The 27,386-nt window shown below is 43.6% G+C and overlaps 4 protein-coding genes across 5 annotated transcripts in view; all 4 read left to right on the top strand.

Annotated features, from left to right (window-relative positions):
• Positions 1-10,275, top strand: part of LOC6598394 (Ca(2+)/calmodulin-responsive adenylate cyclase) — a 41,802-nt gene extending 31,527 nt beyond the window's left edge. Inside the window, exons 8-19 of one of the 2 annotated variants that reach the window (XM_026990557.1) lie at positions 1,089-1,352; positions 2,845-3,318; positions 3,382-3,563; positions 3,645-3,755; positions 3,846-4,086; positions 4,164-4,530; positions 5,168-5,342; positions 5,398-6,475; positions 7,458-8,650; positions 8,859-9,128; positions 9,168-9,586; positions 9,646-10,275. In XM_026990557.1, coding sequence (XP_026846358.1) covers positions 1,089-1,352; positions 2,845-3,318; positions 3,382-3,563; positions 3,645-3,755; positions 3,846-4,086; positions 4,164-4,530; positions 5,168-5,342; positions 5,398-6,475; positions 7,458-8,650; positions 8,859-9,128; positions 9,168-9,586; positions 9,646-10,079 — 5,208 coding nt within the window. In that variant the 3' untranslated portion in view covers positions 10,080-10,275. Of the gene's footprint in view, positions 1-38; positions 45-1,088; positions 1,353-2,844; positions 3,319-3,381; positions 3,564-3,644; positions 3,756-3,845; positions 4,087-4,163; positions 4,531-5,167; positions 5,343-5,397; positions 7,010-7,457; positions 8,651-8,858; positions 9,129-9,167; positions 9,587-9,645 lie in introns of those variants that run through there. The other variant, XM_026990556.1, reaches the window with a different exon arrangement.
• A 3,282-nt stretch (positions 10,276-13,557) lies between these two features.
• Positions 13,558-14,462, top strand: LOC6598395 (venom allergen 5). The gene is made up of 3 exons (XM_002023482.2): positions 13,558-13,689; positions 13,754-14,163; positions 14,228-14,462. Exons 1-3 carry the CDS (start codon positions 13,558-13,560, stop codon positions 14,460-14,462), a joined length of 777 nt encoding a protein of 258 aa, XP_002023518.2.
• A 2,351-nt stretch (positions 14,463-16,813) lies between these two features.
• On the top strand, positions 16,814-17,669 carry LOC6598396 (venom allergen 5). The gene has a single exon (XM_002023483.2). It carries the CDS (start codon positions 16,829-16,831, stop codon positions 17,600-17,602), a length of 774 nt encoding a protein of 257 aa, XP_002023519.1. The 5' UTR covers positions 16,814-16,828; the 3' UTR covers positions 17,603-17,669.
• A 2,590-nt stretch (positions 17,670-20,259) lies between these two features.
• LOC6598397 (venom allergen 5) lies at positions 20,260-21,172 on the top strand. The gene is made up of 2 exons (XM_002023484.2): positions 20,260-20,792; positions 20,856-21,172. The coding sequence occupies exons 1-2, from the start codon at positions 20,275-20,277 to the stop codon at positions 21,100-21,102; spliced, it is 765 nt and encodes a 254-aa protein (XP_002023520.1). The 5' UTR covers positions 20,260-20,274; the 3' UTR covers positions 21,103-21,172.
• The last annotated feature ends 6,214 nt before the right edge of the window (positions 21,173-27,386 follow it).

Below are 27,386 nucleotides of genomic sequence, written 5' to 3'. Positions count from 1 at the left end.
TTTCGTTCTTTGATTTGTTTTCTTTCGTTTACTTTCAGGATGCGGTAAGTTTTGCCTCTCGCCCAAAAAAAAGAAATGTCTAAAGTAGTGTTCTCCTTCTCCGTAAGGATCCCCCTCCCCGTTGAATTCTCCTTTGAGTTGCTTAGTTCTCTTGTCTCCATTTATTGGTCCGAGTAGTTTTTCGGTTTGTTCCGTTTTGTGTGGGCTCTTTTTTTCCTTTTTGGTTCCGTAGTGGCATTATATTATCCATTAACTGATGTATATCTATCGTATATCGTATATCTATAATAATAAAATTAGATAAATAATAATAATGTGGATGCTGTGTCTACTACTAACAAAATCGTGTAGCATAAAGATCGAGTGTATATTTTATTGTATATTTTGAGCAAAAAAAAAAAACGTTTCGTTGCGTCGATGTTGTGTGTAGTTTTGAACGTAGAATACTATGTATATTTATCTGGGACATCAAAATTGGTTAGATAATTCTTCATTGAACACACTCAAACACACACAAACACACACACACACACACACACACACACACTACACACACTACACACACTACTCAGAAGTTGATATCGGAAGATAATTGCCTAAAAGAGATCTCAACCAATGGGATCTTCAGGGGGTCTTCTTTTTCTTTTCGTTTTTCAGCTCCCTTTAACAGTTATCCAAGCTGTATTCTATCAAAGATTATAGAAACGAAGAAAATTTCCAAATCCGAACGTTCCTTGAACGTTGTTGATCGTTAACTTTTCCCCTCCGAGTGTTCTACAATCTTTGATACTATATTCTATGCTCACTCTACATCTTATTGCTAATTAATCAATCAGTGATCTATCAGCGTTCCTTTTGTTTCGTTAAGATATTGTTTACCCTATACTTTGCGCCTCTTTCACTCTCTTTCTCTTCCTCCTAATCTTTAATCTATTAATCTGTATTTCTGGCTATTATTTATGTTTAAAGACTACTCCTATGATAAGCAATATTATCTCTCTTTTTCTATCAATTATATACTTAAATATTTCGATGTATTGCGAATCTATTTTGAATACTCCTGTGTACTTCTCTGATCTCTGATTTAGGTAATACGTCTGCAGAAAATCTTGCATGCCACCCCGCCACCGCACGCTCATGGCATGCCACCCATGGGCTATGGTAGCGTCGTCGGCAGTGGTGGCGGTGGTGGTGCTGGTGGTGGTGTCGGTATTGACGGTGGCAGTGTGGGCTGTGGCATTGGCAGTGGCTGCGGTGGGGGTGGCAGTGTCCAAGTGACCGTAGGCACAGATCCCAACTCAACAGCGAGTACGATTAGTCGCATTCATAGGCACAATCACAAGAACAATAAAGTGAGCAGAGCAGCAACCAAAAACAAACAAAAAACAGTCCATAATTTTCGTTCATTCGTTCAATCGTTCAATCGTATTCGTTCAGCATTCCGGTTCATGTTTCGTTCAATTGTGTTGTACAACGTTTCGTTCATTCCACGTCTACGTCTACGTCTTCGTTCCTTTGAATATGTGTGCCGTTTCGTGTTGGAACCATTCATTTCAGTACAGTTGTGGTCAATAATAGTATGCTCGCTATGCATGTAAAAAAATACTAAAATTAAAAAAAAACACATATTAAAAAAATACTGCAATTTTTTTTTTAAATTTGGTTGGATTAAAAAATTATCATAATGCCATAAAAATATAAGACTTCTAAAAAAAACTTTTATTTTTTCTTAACATTTCTAAAATGCTAAAAAAATACCATAAAAAATTTTTTTTTCGTTAAAGAAATGTTTGAGGAGCTGTGTTTAAAATTGCTCGAGCTTTGAACAAATTTCAAACTAAATTACTGAAAAATACTACCATTCTTCATTGAATTTTGTTTATTCAAAAACTCCTTAAAAAAAATTGATGAGTTTTTAATATTGCTAAAATATTGAAAATATACATACGAAAGTACATACTAAAAAATACCAAGCTTCGTTGAAGTGTTTTTCGTTCAAAAATATTTCAAGAACTGTTTGATGAGTTTTTCTTAAAATATTTAATAAAAATCAAAAAATAACTCTTGTGGATTTTTTTTTTAAATTTAAAAACCAACTCATTAATATTTTTTTTATGCTAATAATATATTGAGAAAATACTAAATTTGTTGTGGTATTGTCTTAAAAAATATTCTTCGTCGAGTTCGTTGATTTGAAAATTTCAAATACCAGACCACAACTGTATTCAAGTGTCGTTTGTTCATTCGTTAAGTTATGGCTTATGCTTTCGTTCAGTTGTGCGCTTCTGCGCGGGGGGGTTGGGGCGGCCTTCATGCAGCGCTTGTTTCGTCCAGCATCGTTCGTTCAGTTTCGTTGCGTTTAAGCTTGTTATCATCCGACATACGGCGTGCATGAATTTCGTTCAGTTTCGTTAAGCTCTCTGCCTCTCACACACACACACACAGTCTCTCTCTCTGTCATACATAGAGCATGCTTACTGCAATCGTTCTGTCGTTCGTGGTTCCAGTAACCCCCCAGTAATCCAGTAAACCCACTACCCGGAACCACCGCATGCCTCAGCATTTCTAGAAACCATGGCATCTATAGCATCTAGCATCTAGCATTTAGCATCCCCCCCATTTCGTAGCATTTAGCATAGTACATAAGTAGAACAAAAATCTATCTATCTCTCTGAAATTCAGCCAGCAATCAGCAGCCAGCCAGCGACCAGAAAACGAAAACCCATCCGGGAACAGTAACTACAACTAACCGAAATACCATTTTCTTCCTTCCTTCTTCCCATTTGCTCCGCTCCTGCCTGTTAAATGCACTTTAAAAACAAACAAAACAAACACAACTAAAAGTCACAGTCCAAGGTGGCCGACAAATTCAAGAGACCCTTCCGCAAACGGCATTCGGTGGCAGCGCATCATCAGCCCACGAATCGTGTGAATCGCTTCCTCTCGCAGGCGATCAACGCCAGATCCGTGGACTGCGACAAGTCGGAGCATGTGGATCGATTGACGCTGCGCTTCCGACAGAGCGACATGGAGCGAGAGTATCACAAGGATTTCGATTTGGGGTTTACCACCGCCATGGGATGCTCCTTGCTGTTGCTCATACTCGGAGCGGCGCTCCAAGTGACGGCATTGCCACGGACTCTCATACTGCTGCTGCTCTTCCTCACGGCCTTCATTTGGGTGAGTGCCATACTGATGCTCCTGCTGGCAGTGCGTCTCAAGTGGATCATTTGGGATATTTCGGAGAGCTTCAGCCTGCGCATGGCCATCACCATATTTACAATCATTTTGATTTATTCTGTGGGACAAGTGAATGTGGTAAGTATTTGAAGCACTTCCACTGCCTTCCACTGCCTTCAATGACTGCCATTTCGTTTATAGTTCACTTGCGTCACGGATCATCCCTGCTCGGGAAATGCCACGGCCACTGCCTGGTCATCGAACCGACAATTGGATCCGCACTTTTTCTCGTACCCAAGCGATGCCCATCGCAAGTGCTCGCTGCCACAGTACGTGTCATTGTCGGCGGCATTTGCCTTCCTCTCAGTATCGGTGTTTCTCAGGTACGTAGACACGAATGGAGGCCCCCAAGGAGAGAGCCCTAATGATGACACACTTTTCTATTCTTTTCCATTGCCACACAGATTGCCCATCATATTCAAGTCGCTGCTGGTTCTGGGTATGGGCACCATTTATGGTTTGTTCATTGAACTGTCGCATCAGAACATCTTCGAGTGCTACGACCATCGGGTGAAGTAGGTCGCTTTATTTTTGGTCACTAATCAGATTGATCCAAACACACATACACACACACACACACACACACACACACTATATACTTGCAGTGCCTCGATTCCGCTTCATTTGATCTCATTGGCGCGCATTGTCATCTTTATGATTGCCATTTTGGTGCATGGCCGCCTGGTGGAGGGCACCGCCCGTCTGGATTTTCTCTGGCAACTTCAGGCCTCCCAGGAGAAGAAGGAAATGGATGTGCTGCAGGAGTCGAATAAGCGCATTCTGCACAATTTGCTGCCCGCTCATGTGGCTGCACATTTTCTCGATGCGCAATTCCGCAACAATATGGTGAGAGCTGCTGCACCACTGACCCACTCTTTGAAGCACTCTTTAAGCCCTTTTGTGTGGTGTCACCGCTTTTCCAGGAGCTCTACCACCAGAGCTATGCCAAGGTGGGCGTCATCTTTGCCAGCGTACCGAACTTTAATGAATTCTACACCGAAATGGATGGCTCCGATCAGGGTCTGGAGTGCCTGCGTTTGCTAAACGAAATCATTGCCGACTTTGATGAGCTGCTCAAGGAGGATCGCTTCAGGGGCATCGATAAGATCAAGACCGTAGGCAGCACCTACATGGCCGTGGTGGGTCTTATACCCGAGTACAAGATCCAGCCCAACGACCCCAATTCGGTGCGTCGCCACATGACCGCTTTGACGGAGTATGTGAAGGCCATGCGGCTGTCGCTACAGGAGATCAACAGTCATTCGTACAATAATTTTATGCTTCGAGTCGGTGAGTAATCGATAAGTGGGAGTCATGGCAATGAATAGAAATCAATAAAATCGGGGAATGGAAAATATCTAGAAAGGAGAAGAAATAACGTAAACTGTACGAACTATATTTAAGTCGTAAAATAGTGCTGAATTTCGATAATTATCGATGGATAAGGGAGTAAATCCACTTCTGTCTTTGTTAGCGATAAAAATCAATAAATGAAGGACTTTATAGGAGATTGTCTAGAAATAGCATAGAATGCATAAGAAATTCAAGAATTATTATAAACTGTATTCAAAAGATTACTTATAGCCAAATTTTAATCAGAAATCGTTTTGAATATCGACAATTATCGATTAATAAGTGAGTAACTAAACTTCTAGGAGACATTACTAGCCATAGACATATTTGAAAGAGAATGAAAGTCCCCTATATCCCTTATTTAGTCATAAATTGTCTTGTATATCGATAACTATCGATTCATGAGTTATTAAGTATATTTTTTGGAGCCATTGTTGAGTCAAATGTCGATAAAACCATTGAGTTGCGATATAAAAACCCTGAAAATGAAAGAATTTCACATACAGCCATATTAGTCATAAATCATATCGGATAGGGAAAATAATCGATTAATTAACGCTTTCCCCCTTGGCAGGCATCAACATTGGACCCGTGGTGGCGGGCGTTATTGGTGCCCGAAAGCCGCAGTACGACATCTGGGGCAATACGGTGAATGTGGCCAGCCGCATGGACTCCACAGGCGTCCCTGGCTACTCCCAGGTCACCCAGGAGGTGGTCGACAGTCTGGTGGGATCGCACTTCGAGTTTCGGTAAGAATATCTAGAGGGATACCTTCAAACTGAACTCACCTCTTGTTCCACACAGATGTCGGGGCACCATCAAAGTGAAGGGCAAGGGTGACATGGTCACGTATTTCCTGTGCGACAACAGCAGCAAATCTCTGAACGGAGAGGTACGGAATGCCATGTCCTTGCCGCAGAGCATGCACGGCCCCGACTACTACATGAAGGCCTCCCAATTCCCGGAGAATCGCGTCAATTCGGACACCTACAGCAAGAAGGAGAACGGACATCTGTACACTGCGGTGGGCGGCGGCGAGGAGCAGCAGCTGCTGTTGCAGCATCAGCACAAGCAGCTGGATCCCCTGCCGTTGGCAATGCCACAGTTGGCCCTGACCGCTCCACCACAGCCACCGGCCGTGCACCACCACCACCTGCACCAGCAGCAGCAGCAGCGTCTCAACAGCAAGCTGCAAAAGCAGCCCAATTTCATGGCCAATGGGGGACTGCCAAATATACGCGAGAACGGCCACAATGGGGACCATCACTATATGGTGGGGGCATCAACGACGACGACGACAACGACACCGTCGTCTGCTGCTGTCCCTCTACCCCTGGACCAGAACCAGCACCAGATCCTACTCCACCACCAGCTCCAGCACCAGCACCAGCTCCAGCTCCAGCACCAGCCCATTCCTTCGGTAATGTTGCGCGAATTTAATATCATTGAAAATCCGAATCCCGGTGGCAGGCATCCGCATCCCCAGCAGCATCAGCAGCTGGAGCAGCTACCGCCACAGCTGCTTGCCCAGCGGCCACAGCATCATGGCAGCCTTAGCATGGACGCGGCCGGAGTGCTCGGTGGCGGTGGCGGTGGTGTCGGCAGCGGTGGCGGCGACTGCTTCATGATGCCGCGGCGTGATCGCGATCGCGAACGCGAACGAGATTGTGATCAGCTTCAGCTGCGCACATACGCGCCGCCGCCCAGCATGGCGTTGCCCTTTAACCAGCATGGCCATCATCCAATGCATCATCTAAACCATTCGAATCCGCATCAGAATCAGAATCAGCATCAGCCATCGTCAGCCACCAGCCTGGGGTATGGCCACTGCCGTGAGAGCGAGCCGCTATTGCATGCCAGCAGCATCGCACCGGTAGCCAAGGTGAGTGAAGATGAAGATGATGACGATGACGACATTGACGTTGTCGAAATGGAGAGGCTCTGGGGCAAGGAGATTCTGCTATGAAGAGCCAGAGCCAACCTTCAGAGTAAACTCCAGATGTTGCCTCCAAGTACCTGCCCATCCCCATACCCCATACCCACACCCCCATCCCCCATTTGTAACTAACTTTTACAGAACAGAACGGAACAGATGTGGATAGTCTTATACGTTTATGTTTTAGAGATATTTTTGTAAGAAAAGGTTTATATCTATAACCTTCAAAGCTATTCAAGCTTCATATTTAAACTTTGCGATGCAAAGCTCTTCATAGGCTTAAGCTTTAAGCTTCAAAGTGTGTTCCTAACCAACCGAGGGGCGCTGCTGCACGTGTATTTCTCATTAAATTTGATTGAAATCATGAACTAAATATTTACAAAAATTAAGGATATATTAGTTTGTTATTCTTAAAGGTGTAGTACATAGAATTTATTATAATATGTCCATTATTATGTTTTAATGCACAAAAGTCTTGAAATCCTGCTGCACAGATCCTTTTTTGGTTTTTTTTTTTGCTGCAGGCAGTAAGAAATTTCGAAATCTTAAGGGAATACCAGAGAAGATAAGATATATAATCCCTTTTGTGGATTTTTAATAGAAAAAAGCTTCGTTATCCGTTCTCTATATATATGTATCTGTTGGTTGCTGATCCTTTGATCTCCCGATGTGCGCACCTCCCCCTGTCTCAAAAAAACAAACAAAACTCCACCCTCTTTGCACCGAAATCTAATGCTCTCAATGTGATACAAATCTCTGATAAATATCTCTCTCCAAATGTGTGTCTAACTCTCTCTCTCTCTTTGTGTTCACTCTTTGCATGCCACACACACACAACTCGCACATCTCTCTCTCGCTCGCTCATCTCCGCTTGCCACACACACACACACACACACACACATATATACCGACCGACTAACACCCATAGATCATGCCCATGCAGCATGCGCCAAAGTACGAGCCACCACGTTACACTTCTCCCAACACCGTGTTGTCACAGCATTCGCAACAGCAGCAGCAGCAGCAGCAGTCGCTTCCTGCCCCACAGCAGCTGCTGTACGGACACCAAGTGATGCAACAGCAGCAGCAATATGCCATGTACTCGCAACAGGTGCCCGTGGTCGTGCCGGTGCCGGTGCCGGTGCCACTGCCACCGAAGCCCACGCTGCGGACGTACATGAAGCCGCTGCCCAAGCTTCCCGCAGAGTTGGACGAGAGCCGTGACATGTCCTCAACGGATGACCTAAGCTCTCGGCCGCACTCCCCATCGATGAGCAGCTCCGATGAGAGCTACTCGAAGACAACGGAGGGCGAGGGCGATGAGGACTCGCCCAGGATCAATGGCAGTCACCACCATCACCAGCTCAATCGGAATGGCCATCCCGTGGGCTTCCATCTGCCTGGCATAGGTGGAGGAGGAGGAGGAGGAGCAGCAGGAGGAGGACTCGTGAATCCCCTGCAGTGGCTGTACCCGTGCGACATTCAAGTGGATCCCACCTCGCCAGTCGTGGACATGACCCAGCTGCAGGACTTTGAGCTTAGCTCCACCACCGAGAGCCAGGGCCAGCACACGACCAGCAATGCGACGAGCAACAATACCCAGAACAAGGGCGACAGTTGCAACAGTTTCGACTACCAAAAGGCAGGAGGATCTGCCCAGGGGGGGCAGCAGCAGCCTGTTGCTGCCACCACCAAATCCCCCTTCGAAAGAGAGCTGCAGCGATTGCTCAATGAATCCTCGAGGGCGCGCTGCCTGGCAGCAGCCAACGCCAGTGCCACAGAGAATGGCAAGCAGATGAGCTATTCCGTCAGCAACAGCAAGCTGGCGGGAGCGCAGGGAGGAGCGGGAACGGGAACAGGAGGAGCCACAGCCGGCAATGGTGGCAGCGGCGGCAGTGGCAGCAGCAATGGAAACCTCAGCGGTGGCAGCAACTCGAATGCCAGCGGCAACAACAATCATCAGAACGGCCGCGAGCGGGAGCGGGAGCGAGAGCAGCAGGAGCACGACCTGATGGGCCGTCTACCCGCAAGCAGCAGTTTCATGATTGCCAAGCACCCTGTGGGCCTGGAGGCCATCAAGGAGATAACGCGCAACAAGAATCCCTCGGAATCGAGTCAAATGTGAGTGCCATACCCCACCCCACCCCACCCCACCCCACCACACCGCACACCCCACAAGCATTTCCATGTCCATAAAAAACGTGGTATGCGGAAAACTTTTCATTCATTTGGTTGCTGGTTTATTTGTTTGTTTTTTTTCCCCTTAATTTATTTTATTTGTTTGTTTATTTTTGAGAAACGTTTAAATATTTATTGCCATTTTGTGCAGGCAAACATCGGACACGGAGTCCTGCGAGATTCTGCACGAGAATCGCAATCAACTGCATGCCCTGTCGCATCCCCATCAGATGATGGAGCAGCAGCAGCCGCAGTTGCAACAGTCGCAGCGGGCACATCGCCAACGGCCACGCTCCAAGGAGCTGCAATACAGCCACGAGAGTCTGGATGGCCTGCAGGAGCAACAGCAACAGCAGCAGCAGCGGCACCCGCGCTACCATCACCATCACTCCCACCACCATCATCATCATCATCACCAGCAGCTGCAGCAACAACAGCAACAACAGCAGCAGCTGCAGAGACAGCAGCAACAGCAGCAGCGATACAACCATGTCCAGGAGCAGGAGGAGCGTGACGACACAGAGGATAACCTGGCCGACGAGGAGTTCGAAGACGATGAAGTGGGTCGGGATGTGCGACAAAAGCGCCTGCTGCAGCAGGCTCCAGGAGAAAAGCATAAGCGAACGACTGGGGATAGCGATGATGATGATGATGAGGAGGAGGATCACGAGCATGAGCAGAAGGAGCAGAACAATGTGACACCGCTGACAAACGGCGTTTGCGGTGGCGGTGGCCTGCGCAGCGGCGGTCTGGAATCGAATGTGATAAACGATGAGCTAAAATATGGGGCAGCACATCTCAACCACCAGTCGATGGACTCCAATCCATTGGAGAGCCAATCGGAATGGTCGGACGATGATTGCCGTGAAGAGGCCACAGGTAAAACTTTTATCCTTTATGGTTTCCCGTAATCTAAACTTTTCTTTGCTTTGTTTTAGGTGGTGCCGAGTCCACTGGTTATATTACGGATGAACCGGGCCTGGAAAATATCTCGCTGCTGAATGAGGCCGGTCTCACCGATGCCGAGGGCGCTCTCTCGGATGTCAATTCGCTGTACAATGCCCCCGATGTGGATGACACCTCAGTGTCGAGTCGCGCCAGCTCTCGTCTGTTAAGCCTGGACTCGCTGAGCGGTCTGTACGATTGTGATCTGGACTCCAAGCATGAGCTGGCCATTGTCAATGCCTCGCACAAGATAACCAGCAAATTTGGACCGCCACCATCGCCGGCACAACATCAGCAGCAGCTGCAGCACCAGCCGCAGCACCAGTCGCAGTCTCAGTCTTTGGTTACGGCCTCGTCTTTGGTTTCGGTTCAGGTTCCAACTCAGGCACAGACTCAATCGCAATCAGCGGAAGAGCTGAGGGAATAAAAAAATGTGAAGGGACAGCACTCAAAACGTTGTTATTGCTATATAATGCAAAATGGTGTCTATTAAAATTTAAACAATAAGCGACATAAAACCCTAAACTAAAGAGATACATAAACCTAGTTGTAGAAATAGAGGACACAAAACGAAAGAAAGGAAAAAATAAAGATATATATTTATGTACGGTAGAAGACAGCGAGAGAGAGAGAGAGAGGAGGCAATGCTCTACCCTTTGGCACACACACACCCCCCCTAGATATTATATATATACCTAGTATATACAGGAAATATCTATATGATAATTATTATTCGACATTTAAGATGCATATAGTCATTCGGCCCCAGTTGAAAGAGTTCCAGTTACTACTTACACCCGAAACAAAAAATGAACTTGTGACAAACAAAAAAATGATATTCAGTTGAAAAAGAAGGAGAGATATATACTCTGATATATACCATGATATGATATGCATTCATTTAGTGCGCTTAGAAACAATCCCCATACTCCCCCCATTTGTTATTTATGTAAGCAGATAAATATACTATATACATATATACCCCCCCTCCCCCAAGAAAATGGCATGCATGACACGCGTAAATGTTGTACATAAAAGATAATGAAACGCAAGAAGAGAAAAAATGTTATATATTATACGAGTATTTTAAATGATATTAAAGGCTATAATGTCTATAGACTGCGGCACACACACACATACATACATTGAACTGAACGGAAAATTGAATTAAGTTGAAACCCTACTTATATAAAATAACAAAAAAAATCATACGTAAAAAAGTGCTTTGCTTTAATTTGATTTAAATTGTTTGATTTCTTGTTCCCCTACCAATCCATCGCCAAGCGTAGGGTCCTCTGTGCCATCATCTCTATTGTGTATATGTTCTATATGTTGCTTAGCTTTTTCATACGATCCTGATGAGCCCATCCCTAGTTTGTAAGTGCTGAAAATGGAGGCGACTTCAAGTCGGTTTTCCCCCATTCCACCCCCTGCACAATTGTCAGAATTTCATTTGCTACAACAAAAAAAGAAAAAAAAAACAAAAGTTCGTACGTTAATCGTTTAGGATCTGATCTGTATATAGTACTATATATGATTATATATTCAATTAATATTACTAGAACTCTAAGTGAGAAATATACCTACTTGAATAAAAATCTCGTACAACTGTGTAAACGATAAATACGAAGAAAAACAACAAATATTAAAGCAAATAAATCCATATTTTGTGTGTGAAATTTATAAAGAGTGCTAGCTTTAGGTGCGCCAAAAAAAGAAAAATATTATTAGCAGAGAACCGGTAAAACAAACAAAAACAGAAGAAAAAGCAATAGCAACAGCAAAAGCAAAAGGAAAAAAACACAAAACAAAAAACAGAACTTTGAAGAACAATTGCAAACAGCCCACAGAATAATAATTTTCTTATGCAAATAAAAACACTGAAATGAAATGGAAAAACTCGAATGAATATCTATATATCTACATATATACATATGTATGTATGTGTCCCAAAAACAGAGAGAGAGAGAGAGAGAGAGGGATACAGATACAAGGAAGTGCTGGAGGTTAAGCAAGTACTATATTTATTTTTATGTACCAAAAAGAAAATGAATGACATGGGCATTCATTCCATATATAAAAAAATACTACATATATCTACACAAAAATAGAAGAGAGATCTGCAAATGGTATCCGTATGTTAAACTAAGTATATGGGGAAGACACACAGAAAACCTAAGTTTTAAGAAGAAACAAAAGAAAACAAACCGAAACAGAAGAACCCTACTAACAAATAAATAAAAATGGCAGCATATCAAATATGTCAACAAGAAAATATATATATATATATATTATAAAAAAAATAGGGTTTTATTTGGAATATTCAAAGGATTTTAGGGAGAGAATTGAAGTCTTAAAAATATGTTTCACTTCCAGAAGGTATCCCAACTAAAATATCCCCAACATTCCAGGTGAAAATGGGAGAATAGTTCTACAAAGAAGGAAGGAATTACGGGGGACACCTAACAAAGATCCCCAGAAGGAAACGGGTCTTGGAAACAGGTTTCCACAAGATCCCAAGAGTAAGGGTATGGAAAATAGCTCTATAATCCCACAACTTTGTCAGTCGTTTAAATATTTTTGCCCACAACTTTCCGGTAATGTATCCGCTTATCGGAATTCTACTGGTAATGGAATTCGTGACTCACAAGTTTATCTGCCAGTAGGGTTTTAAATACCATTCGGAAGGAATAGCCTGAAGAATGTTAACCAAAAATATTAAATAATTTATTTAATGAGGTGTTTTCCTTAGGGAAACAGGAAAACACTGAGATATACTCATATAATTTGTTTTTGTTTTTGATCTATGGATAATCTGTACTATTCGGCTCAGCGCCGGCCCATGGCAGTACAGTAAACAGATCTCTTAACGTAACGTAACTCTTTGTTTTGATATTGTTATTGCTTGTATTGTATTGTAATTGTTGTCTCGATTTTTCTCATTGTTCGTCATCCGACGAGAGCTTCGAGGGAGGCTCGTCTGGCACTCACAAGTTCCGTCGTCTGGCACGATGTTATCAACCTCTGTTTTGAATTGATTAATTGCGGAATTGATTTGGATGGCTTCATATATATCTAGATATGGCTTTATATGAAGGTAAACAGATAAGAATAATATTTATCTATCATTGAATTAAAAATAGAAACAATATCATGGAATTAGATATAATAACTTTATGCTTTTAAATGGTATTTTATAATTTTTGTTTGAAAATTATTAGAGAGTTGGAGAATTATTAGAGTTGGATTAGAGGAGGTTTCTGCTGGTTTCTTCGTCGGTTATGGGATGATCAAACTGCAAGAGAACAGAAGTTTCGACTTAAGTCTGACAAACCATATATTTCCAGACCATTTCGCGTGGGCCAAATACAACTTTAGGACAATTTCGGAAATGTTATTAATTAAATATTGTTTAACTATGTTAATATTTGTCTTTGAGCATGAATCAAAATTAGAAATGGGATTGTGCAAATAAAAAGCAAAGGGGACTCACACCGCCGGCGCTACAGAATCGGAACAGAGTGGAAAAGAAAAATGTCACTCCACACTCGTTTCTTTGAGGGAATATGTCGCCATTTTGGGATAGAACTCTACCAGATGTCAATCACATTTTTAGATATACTTTCATCTGGATTTAAGAAATTTCGGGGTTGAGATTGAGGGTCGGGATTGGGTCTGTGGCTTATGACACTTGTACACACTGCTCACACTGTATACGCTCATGCAAATACAGTTGGGGGGGGGCCTTTGCAGACAAATATTGAAATTAACTGAACAATAAGGTAAATTAAATATTGAAGACACGCTCCTCCGCCCAAAACAATGGTGTCTTTTTTTTGGGGATCGAAAATCGGTATATAAGAAGTCCAACGCTGGTAAATGAACACCTGATACTTTGTGGAGAAATGTTGCGACCGGCTGTAACTCTGTTTTCGATCATCGGTGTGGTCCTGTCCGCGGCCGAGGGGGCGACAACGAACTACTGTGACAAAGCGCTGTGTGGCACCTCCACGCATATTGCCTGCAACAACAGTGGTGTAAGTGGAACATATAGCTGGGTCTCTGATTGAGGTCTGATAGATTTTCGAAATATATTTGCAGGCCTGGTCCTCGGCCTGTCCCACAAGTCCCGCCCCATCGGCTGTGACCTTTAATGCGTCCCAGAGGAAACTAATCCTCAAGATGCACAATGTCAGGCGGAACAACATAGCCAGCGGAGTGTTGACCAAATATAAGCCAGCCAAACGGATGGCCACGATGCAATGGAATGCAGAGCTGGCCAAATTGGCGGCCCTGAATGTCAAGCAGTGCGAAATGAACCATGATGCCTGCCACAACACGCAGACGTTCTCCGCCAGTGGCCAGAATCTTGCCATGTATGGTTACTCGGGTCTCCAGTCAGGCATGACCATAGCACAGCTGATCAATGCCTGCGTGAACAATTGGTGGAACGAGAAGAAGGATGCCACAATGGCGGTCATCAACAGTTATCCCAGCGACTGGACTGGACCGTAAGCGGCTCAGATATGTGGCCCCCTTACTGTGCGATTTCACTTAGATATGGTTTTCTTTTAGGCAAATTGGACACTTCACTGCCATGGCCCAAGAGAAGAACACCCATTGCGGCTGTGCGGCTGCCTTTTATACGGCGAGTGGCATGAACTATTTCCTGTTAGCCTGCAACTATGCCACCACCAATTGGGTGGGCAGTCCCGTCTACCAGAGGGGTGTCAAGGCCTCTGGCTGCTTAAAGGGCACCAATGTCAACTATTCAGGATTGTGCAAGGTAACAGAGGTCTACGATGTGTAAACTTGAGCATCGGATAGATGAGCTTTGGATGTATGCACCTTCAGCAGAAAGAGTTCTATAGATCTATAGCTCTAAGGCAGAAAGAGAACTGTGGATCTATAGGTCTTTGGCAGTCATGGATCTATAGATCTATATAGTAGTTCCTCAACAGTCACAGATCCATAAATATACAAAATATAGTACATAAATATATAACCCTCCAGTCAAAGGCTTTCCAGGGTTTTTGGAACCCAAAATGTTGCCGTTAATTAAAAAAAAACCCTAATAAGAGCATTATATATCTCTCGTTATCCGTTCATAGTATTTTTTGATGGTCTGACATTCTTCAATTGAAATTTATTGCAATACGACGATTATTCTTTGCTTGCAGAATTATATGCAGGAAAACTTAAATGATATTACTGTTCAGACAGATTCAGATCCATTCAGATTCAGACATGATTCAGTCGTATTTTAAATGATCGAAAGTCCTAGCACAATGTCTAGGATCTAGGATTCGTCCGCTTTGTAAGCTGAAATCAAATCCGTAAATGTAATTTCTGCGTACTGGGTATCTCATGTTTAATTCCGTGCAGATATTTTAGAGCAGATACAAAAATGATTGATTTTTGTATTCTTCAAATCTTTGCTTTAAGCTTAAGACATTTTGGAACCCCTCCAGTCTCACGACGACTGCTATTTAAGTTTCTGGCTGAGGTCGCTTTTAGCCTTATCAAGACCCAATGAGAGAAATAATTGAGCAAATTGTCATGTCACATACCGTGAAAGTAGTATGACGTCCGTAATTACCATGATCAACTCGTGTTAAAAAAGCTGTTTTCGTTTAAAAATCGTTCAAAAAGGGGCTCGGCAGTTGGTAGGAAGCATTTGTAGAACTGAGGAAAACCAGTCTCCGAATGCGTATTGTACTTGACTACCACAATCCCAGTCCTCACACATGGCCCCACTCGACACGTTTTTTAGCCGTCTTATCTGCTTTGCAGACTTGCAGAAATTTCCCCACATTTAATGGAATCTTTTGGTTTGCAGTTATCATTAAACCAATTTTGTGTTCAACTTTTTTTTGACTCCGAAAGGGGCTGATGAAGTAGTTTTGAAGATACGTCCTTCTGAGTGCCAACAGGGGTGCCCCTGAGAGAGAACTTTTGTGCTATAATCACGTATTTTCTTTGTCAAAAAACATAGTATCATTTTCTAGATTCAAGTGAAAAATTCCTATTGCAATATAGATTTTTTTCTTGTTTTAAGAATGAAGTCTTCTATAAGAATAAAAAATATCTATGAGATATGAAGTATACGTATTATGTTTGATACTTTAAAAGTCTTGGGATCAATATTCTTTCAGATGTCCTCAGCGTACTGAGCGTATATACTCTGAGAAGTCATATATCTTAGAAGTTCTCTCAGAAGTCATAGTTAGTAAAAGTTCTCTCAGTAGTTATGGCCAGTAGCCGACAGCTGCACAAACATTGACTCGGTTGTCTGGGCCTTTGTTCTTTAATACACGACTCGAAGGAAAGACTAATCTCGTAATACTTGGATTAATATTTAAGGTGTTACATTTATCTGTACTTGTATCAATTCAAAGCTTTCTTTTGTAAGTTGGACAAACATTTGAGTGTCATCAATGCACATGTTGATTCTTCTTTTGTAGTGCTAGACACGCGTTGTGCTATCATTTACCTTTCTTTCCATATCAGAAGTCTATATTATATTTCTTTATCTGATATCTTTAGATCCATTTCAGAGTCATGATTCCTGGTATTAGTTTCTGCACTTCATCGTTTTTTGTATCGCTAGCACTTGATGTTTGTTTGTCGTATAAAGTGTATATTTTTCTGCTTTAAACGTTAAGAAATCCATGGTTTCGTTACTATATTTTATTGTCTAGTAGATTGAAGCAATCATTTCCAAGAAATATAGACACTTATAGATAATCTAATGATATATTTATAGAGCCAGAGTATATCCCATTATCACTAAGCAATTAATTTTCTGCATTATCTATAGCCTTTCTTCCATGGAATTTTGGAAGGTTTCCGCATAATTTCCATTTCAAAGCCATCAGGGCAACTGGGCATTCGGATGGTCGGATGGTAATGGGGATTCTATCTCTCAGACATATCTCACTCATATTCTCTGGTATTTATCATCGCCGTGACGTAGGATGACGCAATGGTTAGGTGGCGGGTGGTTTGGTGTTACATATTTGATCACCATTGGCGGCGGCGCTGACAAATGATACGTATACGTACTGTTGGTAAATATTTAGTCAAATGTTGATAACAACTTCTGGGCAAGAAAAGTTCCCCCATAAAAGCACGGCACCCGCTCGGAATCCTCAGCACTCAAGTGTGAGAATAGAAATGCGCAACATCCTGATCATCGTCTGTGTGGCATTGGCCCTGGGCATTGCCTCGGCCACGGACTACTGCCAAAAAAGCTGCGGCGGCACAAAGAATCTTGGCTGCGACAATAAGGGCGAATTTGCCTCTAGTTGCCCCGCGGACGCCACCCTGCTGACCCTCACCGACGACCAGAAGGCCGCCATTGTGGCCAGGACCAACACGTACCGCAATGACATCGCTGGAGGCCTGAATGCCAATCTGAGCGCCGCCTGTCGCATGGCCACCATCAAGTGGAACGACGAACTGGCCTACCTGGCCTCCCTGAACGTCAAGAGCTGCCAGATGACCCACGACGGCTGCCACAACACCGATGCCTTCGACTGGTCCGGCCAGAATCTCGCCTGGATGGGCTGGTACGAGCCCCTGGACATCAAGCACTATGTGGAGTGGGGCGTGGACATGTGGTACGGCGAGGCCGTGAACACCAAGCAGTCCTACATCGATGCCTATCCGACGAACTACCAGGGTCCGGCCATCGGTCACTTCACCGTCCTGGTGGCCGATCGCAATACGGATGTGGGATGCGCCGTGTCCACCTACTCGGTGGAGGGCCAGCCCTACAAGGCCTTCCTCATGGCCTGCAACTATGCGGCCACCAATGTCCTGGGCATCAAGATGTACAGTTCCTGCCCCAATGCACCGGCCACCAAATGCACCACCGGCACCAATCCCGAATACAAGAATCTGTGCAGCGCCAACGAGGTCTACGATGTGAATAATCTTTTCTACTAAAAACGAAATGCGCAGACAAATTTGGGATGCCAAAAGAATAGCAAAATAAATTGGAATAGTCATTGAATTCTTGGATATTCTCTTTCGTCTTATCTGCCTGTTGGAGATTCCGCACTCTCCGAATACACAATATCTTTATCTTTATTTACTTGTGGTATAGTATTTTGTTGGATTTACTTCGTTAATCAGAAAAACATTACGGGGTGAGTCATTGGGGTATTTGAACCCAAAAAAGATACACAGAAAAAGGTACGAGAGAGCTTTAAAGAATGATATTATGTACCAGACTGCTATCGGATCATTATAACTTTGAGAATTGGCTGAAATATATTGACGATTTACTAAAGAATGCATACAGATTTGTGATACATCTTGCTCTCAGATTAGATCCACTTCGTTGAAACTAAGTAGAGTTCCAGAAAGATCAGAATCAAACACCTTTTTAGGCTGCACAATCTGATGTAACCTTCTGCATTACATTCCAGTAGCACTTCCACCCCATTCAGTATAATGAAAATTCGGGAATGGTATGCGGAACTTGACTAAAATGTTTTCAAATAGAGTCGAAGTCTAGTGAATCTTAAGGGAAATTCATTCTTGCAGAATATAAAACTGCTGTGTTCTAGAAATAAATTCGTTATATAGAAAACTTCGTTGTATGGAAGTTCTTAATAGAGAAGTTCGACTGTACTCTACTGTAATCCAAAACCAGCGGTAAAGTTGTAAGCATACGAATATGCGTGTTGTAGGGGCGGAAGGGAGTGGGACGAACTTTTGAAATACACGTGTAACAGTGTAATATTACAGTACAAAGCTTGGTTGCTCTAGCTCGTAGAGCCTCTGAGATCTAGGCGCTTATCGGGATGGACAGATGTGGCTATATCGACTCGGCTATTGATGCTGAGTACAAAAATAGTGGGCCACAGACCCGGGTTTTATTATGTCTTTCTTTGACTTCACGTGTCTTTTCTTTTCTCTTGCCGATCACCGAATGAATCGTATATCGCACTAGAGTATCGCATAAGACTTATCGCACTAGAGAACCGCATAAGAGTATTGGTTGTGGGTTGATATCGGGGAACCGGTGAGGGTACTATGGGATGGGCTGGGTAGTTGTCGGTGTAGGTGTTGCCTCACAATATATATACTTTATGGGGTCGGAAACGCTTTCCTTCTGTGTGTTACACATACCCAAACATGTACATCATCACGTCTTTGGCATACATGCATGTGGGTGCGAAAGTATTGTTGGATTCGGCTTCGGTTCTCTCGACTGATAAAGGGCAAAGGGAATACTCTCGTTCTTTCTTTTAGGAAATTAACTCCGTCTCCCACACACACACAAATGTAGCAGCCAAGTGTTGTTTCGCTACATTCCGTAGCCGAAGAGATGAACGGACGGAGAGAGTGCAAAAAACAACACATTTTGTTGTAGCACTTTACTTTGATTTCTTTAAATAGAGAGAAAGAGAGACTCGGGCTGTGATTTGTTGGGTTTCGTAGTGCTTGAGGTAGGAATTGAAGAAATGAATAATATTCGACTGAAGTATTCACGTGGGATTTGGGAAAGCCACAGAGAGCAGCAGAGTTGAATTTACTCATAAAGTGACATCGTCCGTTGTGGTGAGGGTCCATCTACTCTCTCTCAGCTCGCAAAGAGACAAGCGCTAGAAAGAAACAGCAAACGTTTTGTGTTCTGCGCGTTTGCTTGCATACTGACAGACGGATGGTCCTCGAAAGAGGGCAGATGTGGTGACGACGTCAACTTAGTAATAAATTTATCTTGGGTGAACCGAGCCAGTTAGAGAGAGTCAAGCCCTCGGAGCCAAATTCTCTCTCAACATGCACCTATTCTAAGAGCGCAATTGTTTTTGCTTAATTAAATAAATAAATAAATAGATTAATTAAAGCGTCTTCGGTTTCCGAAATAAAACCTTGTCCAAATTTATCCAAGCCTCTGGATGGGACTCCCCTTAATCTGCAATAGTTTGTTCTCCAAGGTTCAGATAATGAGAAGGGGCACGTGTCCTTGCGGCAATACAATGATCCTTTAACAGGTCCCCGTGAGCTTGGGGGGAATGGGTTTATCCCCCCTCTCCGGCTACCGCCATAACCTAGCCTAACTTACATTCAATATATATTTATATTGACGTTCAAGTAAAAGCACAGAGATTATATTATATTATAATCAACGAGCGAATCTTAGATAATGTTCATAAATAAAGACCTAATATAATAAATAAACCGTCGTCCTGGAGTAAAAGTATAGCCATTCCCATTAAAATTTAATCTATTCTTTGATTAAGAAATCAATAATAACTTGTAAATTTTAAAAAAGGTTAATGATATCGCAGTACACTTCCTCAAAGAACTCTGAATAGGGGAAGTACCCCATAAACTAACCATCAATCTGCCAAGATAAGGGATCCCCGGACCGCTCTGTGTCTGGTGAGGTGATGTTCTCTCACTTTTGGCTAAAAATCGAGAATTGGCAATCGTAAATCGATTGATTAGATTATACGAGTCTACGCGTAGAGAGCCCCACTAAATGGGAGAGATGATTTATGGTTCGATTGCAACTGCACTCTTGCGATAAGCCTTCTGTAATTCCATATATAAGCACTGTGCTCAGACATCCGACTTCATAGTACTTTTTCGTACTTAAAATCGCCATGAAGTTCGCTCTATTCGCTCTCCTCGCATTGGCCGTGGGTCTGGCCCAGGGCACGGACTACTGCTCGTGGGACATCTGCAATGGGGGATCGCATATCGCCTGCGGTCACAGCAACTGGTGGGACAGCGCCTGTCCCGGGGATGCGCAGCTGATCGACATCAACGATGACTACAAGTGGGTCTTTGTCCACTCGCACAACGACAAGAGGAACTACATTGCTGGTGGATACGATCCCAACCATAACGCCGCCTGCCGCATGGCCACCATGGAGTGGGACGACGAGCTGGCCTACCTGGCCTCCCTGAATGTCCGCCAGTGCGAGATGAGGCACGACGGCTGCCACAACACCGATGCCTTCAAGTACTCTGGCCAGAATCTCGCCTGGCTGGCCTACTCCGGCGATTTGCCCGACTTGGGCACCGTTTTCGACAACAGCGTCCAGATGTGGTTCGATGAGGTGCACAACTCCAACAGCGGCATCATCGAAGGTGGCTACCCCAGTGGCTACTCCGGACCGTAAGTCTTCAGTGGATACTCCTTTTGGATAGTCCTCCAACTAAGCCGTCTTTTTCTTCGCAGGGCCATTGGTCACTTCACGGTGATGATGTCGGAGAGGAATACCCGTGTGGGCTGTGCCGCCTCCAATTACCGTCGCGATGGTTGGAACCAGGTCCTGGTCGCCTGCAACTATGCCACCACCAACATGATCGGCAGACAGATCTACTCCACCTGCGGCTGGGGCGCACAGGGCTGCGGTTCCGGCACCAATGGAGAGTTCGGTAACCTCTGCTCCCCCTCCGAGTGGTACGATGTGAATAGCTGGTAAAAGGAAACAAGCCCCAATGAAGCCTTTTAAATTAAAGAGCTATTCAGCAAAATTTGAGAATTACATAATATGTATGTTCGATTTTTGTCTTCATTGTTCAATGGAATTGTAGGCATGAATGGAAGACTGATTCACAAATACTTAGGGCAGCAGGAAGTACTTAAGAAGTATTTCTATATCTTTCCAAGATTAATTTTCGATGAAATATTCAGACCATCTACAGAACACTACCATTACTACTAGTATCAGTCTACCTTTCATTAGAAGGCATCCACGTGGCACTACTTTTTCTTCAATCTGCGATTTGTGTGGCTGTGAATGTTATCTTATTCTTGAAAGAACGATTGTATTCGATTGCTGTAGTTTAAATTTAGTTTTTCAGATAGTGCCTGTAGATAGAGTACCTCCTTCTTCATTGAGTACTGAACTTTGTTGAGTATTCGAATGATTTGAATGGAGATTGATTGAGTACTTTAAATGTTTAATTATTCTTGAAGTCAATCAGTGATAGTTCTTGGGTTTTTGAGGAACACAAATCTTTTTACGAGCTATTTAGATCTATAATATCTCCTCTTTTTGCGGAATATTTCTGCAGATTAGTTATTCTTTCAACTACAGCTCTTTCTAGAGCTATCTGTGTAGCACACTTTCATTCAGGCTGGAGAAATCGAGTCCCTGGCTGGGCTCAACAGTTGTCGCATTTGATTTTGGGCCCCAGGTTTCTGGATGGCTGGATGGAGCAACTGTTTTGCTTACAGAGATTTCGGCATCTATTGTGCTATTGCCATTGCTACTGCCACTGCCACAGCTCCACATATTGCTTCCGGCAACTGTTGTCTATGGGTTCCTTCGATAAGCATTCTCTCGATTTTGGGTAGAGATTCCATTGGGGGGACTGGGGCTGTCATTGTTGTTACATGGCGAATTTGTCGTGAAATGTCTTGGTAATCAATTTATATGTTCCGTTCGTCGCTTCGTCGAGCTTCTCGTTTAGTTTTTTGGTGGTTTAAGCGCCGCGAAATGGGGCAGCAATCGACAGATGCTACAGCCAGGCCGCAAGCCGCAAGGCGCTGGGTTTTACCTGCGAGAATTCTCAACGGTAACACGCTCTCTGTCGTCTGTCTGTCTATCTGTCTGCCTTGTACTCATCTCTGGCATCCGCCATCTGCCTTGAGGCCATCAACTTTCTGTCTGTCTGTCTGTCTGTCTTTCTGTCCATTTCACTGTCAGTGGCTGGGCTGGTGCTGTCTGTCTGTCAGGCTGAGATCCCTGGGATCCCTGTCTCTTCCTGTGGGTCCTGTTGCTGCTCCTCTGCGTTGGCGTACGTGAAAATGAAGCATTTTCCATTTGATGATAACAAAACATGTTTGGCATATTGATGAATGCCTCCAGAGAATTGTTGTCCTTTCTCTCTATGTCTCTCTCTCCTTGTGCGTGTGTGTGTGTGTGCCGCCGCCGGGTGCTACTCCCCAATTCCACTCCCAATCGCACTCCTGCCCCATGCCCCGTACGTCACATTTCAGCACATCTTGCGGCAAGGATTCGAATTAGGCGGCAGCCGGGACTACTCAGTGCTCGATTTTAATGATGTGACTGATGGACGAGAGACCACCGAAAAATGCTGTATGTACTTTGTGTCGCTGCTGCTTCACTGTTTCTTCTGTTGTGGTTTTTCCCTTTGGCTTTTCCTTACTTTTCCCATAATTCTCTTCCTTCCCCTGCCCCAGCTCCACTGCTCCACTGCCTGTTTATTTATGCGTGCTTCGGCGTTTGTTTGCTTTTGTGAATACGTGATTCGCCGACGCACCGGCGGAGGCGGGGTGAATGGGGAGCGGGAAGAGTGGACTGCCTGCCATTCGATTTGGTTATGGCAGGCATCCGTAATAAAAATATAAATAATAATAATAATAATTTCTCACTTCATTTGTTGCACAAATCGAAAATAAGCCATCAGTCTGGCGCAGGTTCGTTTCGTTTCGTTTCGGTTGTATGCCCCATCGATGGAGATGGCAGAGGATGCCCATGCGGCGTATGCGTAATTTCCATAGAGTTTCAGAGGCTCAAAAGGAGTCAGAGAGAGAGATCAGACCACTGTATTAAGGAATGATGAGTGCTATAATGAAACTGTGGCTTGAATGCACATGTCAGTACAAAAGAATCGACCGATAAAAACAAATGTATGAACACTGAAAGGCATGGAATGAGCGATTTGTTTTCTAAGGTTTTCTTTTCTATAGGAATGTGCTTAGATCTATCAGAAAATCCGTATTCTATCATTCCTATCCGTTTCCCATCACCTCAATCATTCTTTATTAGAGCAAAGCCCTTCTTTCAATTGATTCCCTACCATAAAAATACACATATGTATATAAATAATAAAATAAAAGTGATTTGCAAAATGCCAAGGGGAAAACGACAACGATTCTGCTGGGGAAAAAATCATTTAAATTCAATTACAGCAAATTATGGTGCAGCCAGCCGTGAATCGGAATCGGAATCCGAATCCGAGTCAGGCGCAATTTAAATTACCAACAAGGTGTGGATATGCTCGTACATATGTATCTACAATGTGCCATGTGTGTGGTGTGTGTGTGAGATATATATCTTGTATCTATTTAAGCGCTGCACACCAGGAAGCCATAAAAATTGTTGCTGCCAGGAAGCTAAACGGCGGGCGGCGCCATCTTTTCCACAAGATACAAATTCGTGGGTTCGGTGTTCGAAGAGTGTGGATGATGTGCTGATTGGATGGCAGGATGGTGGCTACTTTGGGGGTTGGTTGAGGCCAGGTATCCTCTCGGTTGGAAAACCGTTTAAAGTTGGTCGATGTGCTCGTATTAGCATTTCACTTGAGCAAAGTTTATCGAAAGGCAATCATAAACCAATTTATTAAAACGGACATGCAAAAAGTTTTCTGCCCCACAAGTTTTCCCTAATAGCAGAGGCGCTGTGCTGGGGTGAAAGGCAGTCAACAAATTGATATGAAATGACTTCGAAGGTACTCAAATTGAGGGAGGTTATGCAATGGAAATTCTAATATTTAATTATGTATTATTTTATTAATCAAATGGCAAGAAATGGATGGAAATTCGATTTAAATGTGAGGCAACGAAAGGAAATATACTTGGAAGAGATGGTTAATGGATTGAAGATAGTTATTGATTGGAAAGCGGGATTTCGGAGAGCGGAAAGACACCATTTAAGATGTTTATATACATATGAAACAGAACAGATCGAGTTAGGGAAGTAGTACTTGTGTGTCCATTAAGCCACAAAAAGGAAGACAACCTACTGTGGACTTTGTTTGCTTGAGCAATTGGAAATTATATACTTAATTATTATTTTTCTAGGACTAAGAATTTTCCTCAGTTTTTGTTTTTTTTTTGTTTACCACTTCTTCCTTAGATATTCGCCATTTAGTCAAAACTTTTTATAAGCGGGCAAAAAGTATGCAACGAAAAGCACATATCATGCTCTAGCGAATTCCTTGAAAGAACGGCAATTTTCCATTGCATACTTTTCGGCATATACAAAATAAAGTTTTCCTTGAGATTTGGAAACTTTTATTTAATTTAGTTAGTCTACAATTATATTCTCCAACTAATTTTCATAGTTCAAATTAATTTGAAGAGCATAAAATATTTAAGCTTTTTCTACATCTGTTTATGTCGTATGTGCTCGTATGTTGAGAGGTTCTTTCATCTCAATGTCTGATAATTTCATTTCTATATTATACACTTTTTTTTTTTTTTGTTGGTGCCAGAACTTCCGGGTTCCTGTAAGGATTATGCTGCTTTTGAATGGCAACAAAAAAAAGGAAATCCTGTTACTGCAAAGGAACTTGAAATTGTTTTGTGCTCTGTTCTGCCTCACCACCCCTGTTTATGCCTTTCCGGATAAACATTTTCCAGAAATGTGTTCTTGAATGCTCGTGTCTGTGACAATTATAAGCATAACACACACATGGGGGCCGGGGTCGGGGTCGGAGTCGGGTCTCTTCTTCTCAGAGGGAAAATATTAAATTAGCTGCCAAGTTGTGAGCCAATTTCAATTTGTGCTTCGCTTGGCAAACAATTTTTAAGCCATGTCGGGACTGGGACTGGGACTGGGACTGGTACTGGCACTGGGGCTCAGAACTCACTCGCGACTTCCCTCTTTTTCTCGTGTCGTTGACATGTCGAGTGAATGTGTGTGGGTGGCTGCTTCTTTTTTGCAAGAGTGTGTGAGTGCATGCCGTAGCATACTTTAGAGCGTTGCCATTCATTAATCAAGTTCAGGGCACTTTAAAGTGCTGCCCAGAAAGTGGGTGTGGTGGAAGTGGAAGGAACTTCTATAGCCCACAAACGTACATATATGTATAAGAAGAAAGAACCATGTTACAGGGCCCATGCGACCCTGAGATGCCCACTAAATGGGTAATATTTTACAAAACTTTCCTTCAAATTGCAAAAGGTGACAGGGAAAACATTTAATATAGTCATATGGATATACAACGAGAGACAGAAGTTTAAAAGAACATAGCTCCATAGCTTCCGTCTGCCTCTCACATCCATCTTGGATCCGACTACGGGGTATACAAAATAAATACATACATATAAAAGAAATGTTATAATGATGAAATAATAAAGCCGCACAGCACAAGCTAAACAAATCCTCAGGGGAGACACCCACACCCACTTTCCATCCACATCCTGGCCGCCATAAACGTTGATAGTCATAATAAAAAAATGCCAAAAGAATGAATGCCACAATCCCATCCCCTGTACAGCCTCCTGTCACTTCCCCATCCCCAGCCACAACCCCCTGCCACCATTCTTGGCAAGCCCCCTGCCACCACTCTGGACAACATCTTGCGGAGGCCAAAGACAAACAAAGGGGAGCCACCATAACAACAGCAGCTTCTTATCGCCATCACCGACCCAGAGATGGGCCATAGTATGGGCTAAGGACTATGTGGTGTGGGTGGGGGATATGTACAACCCCTTGGGGAAGGCTCTGTGCCCTACCAGCCCCACCAGCTGTCCGGCCATTTGCGCTTTGTTAAATTGACCGCTCACATGCAACTCGGGGCCATATAGGACAATAAATATTTATATGTAAATGCCCGTGCCATATTGCTGGCTGGCTGACCTAAGCTGCACCGCCGCACCCAGGGGTACAGTTCACACCGGGATTAGTGGCCCGAAGGTAGCACCAAAGTAAGCCATTAACTGTTCCAGTAGATATCGTTTTACCCATGGAATGAAGCACGCATAGAGCAATGGAAAGATCGCATTCTGTGCTAGTCAACTGGGAAATCGATTAGCAAATAGAAAAGTAACTCCTTACCAGATATTCCTGGGGCATTTAGTCGTATCGATACGACTACCATTGAGAGCTTAAATCTCATGTGAGGCTCGGCTCGGCTCGGTTCGGCTTCTGTCCTGACTCTGGCCCCCTTCCCTCGAAAGGCCCCCAGCCAAGTGGGCTATCCATTCGATAGACAGAGAGTGGTTCTGTGAGGGGGCTTCGATTGCAGAGACAGGACCAGGACAGAAGCCATCGGCCCGTCAGGGGGTCCACGGAAATCTCTCTGTTGCATGCCACGCCAGGCGATGACTCTGACTCTCCGTCTCGCCTTTGAGCTGCAATTTCCTCTGACAACGCAACAATCCATCAATCGAACAGGAGGAAGCTGCAGAGAGCGTGGGAGGGTGGGCGAACTGCAGTGATTCTGCAGTACTTTTGAAGCTCCTTTATTATAATTTATCTGCCCATCGCTTGACGGCCATTTAATGCTTGATTACGAGGCTCGTGTCTACATCCCACGATTGCACGTATATATGTACAAACTCGTATGTATTCAAGTGGATGTATTCTCTTTATTCCCTGGCATATTGTTTCTCGTCCTCATCCTGTTCCTGCCACTATGTAGTTGCAAATTGTGTGCGGTTTTGCTTGCAGATTAATGAACTGCACAGCAGGCTTCTGGAATTGATGGAATTTCCGTCACGAAGAGAAATCAGATAACCCCGAGGACGTGTCTGAAAGCAATCATCATTTTATTTGTAGTTGTAACACTTTCTCTACAGTTTGATATACTCAGAATAAAAATCCAATTTGCCTCCCGAAAACCGCATTACATCGAGTCGTTATATTTCCTTATTGTCTACTCACCTAAAACCCATGTAAAGGCGACAAATTTGGGAAGCTTTGGTGAAAGTTTTACCAAACTGTTTTTCTAGATGGGAGTTTTTCATCTTAAGAAATATCGATAGCATTCTATCATTTAATCGTAAAAGATG

This window comes from Drosophila persimilis, unplaced genomic scaffold (assembly GCF_003286085.1).
Source record: "Drosophila persimilis strain 14011-0111.01,24,50 unplaced genomic scaffold, DperRS2 tig00000579-arrow-pilon, whole genome shotgun sequence".
NCBI lineage: Eukaryota > Metazoa > Arthropoda > Insecta > Diptera > Drosophilidae > Drosophila > Drosophila persimilis.
The sequence above is the reverse complement of the archived record's forward strand: the minus strand, read 5'-3'. Positions and strand labels throughout refer to the sequence as shown.

Coding starts and splice junctions, on each gene's coding strand:
- LOC6598395 (XM_002023482.2), top strand. CDS start 13,558: ATGTTGCGACCGGCTGTAACTCTGTTTTCGATCATCGGTGTGGTCCTG. Junction 13,690..13,753: donor TTGCCTGCAACAACAGTGGT/GTAAGTGGAACA, acceptor ATATATTTGCAG/GCCTGGTCCTCGGCCTGTCC. Junction 14,164..14,227: donor CCCAGCGACTGGACTGGACC/GTAAGCGGCTCA, acceptor GTTTTCTTTTAG/GCAAATTGGACACTTCACTG.
- LOC6598396 (XM_002023483.2), top strand. CDS start 16,829: ATGCGCAACATCCTGATCATCGTCTGTGTGGCATTGGCCCTGGGCATT.
- LOC6598397 (XM_002023484.2), top strand. CDS start 20,275: ATGAAGTTCGCTCTATTCGCTCTCCTCGCATTGGCCGTGGGTCTGGCC. Junction 20,793..20,855: donor CCCAGTGGCTACTCCGGACC/GTAAGTCTTCAG, acceptor TTTTCTTCGCAG/GGCCATTGGTCACTTCACGG.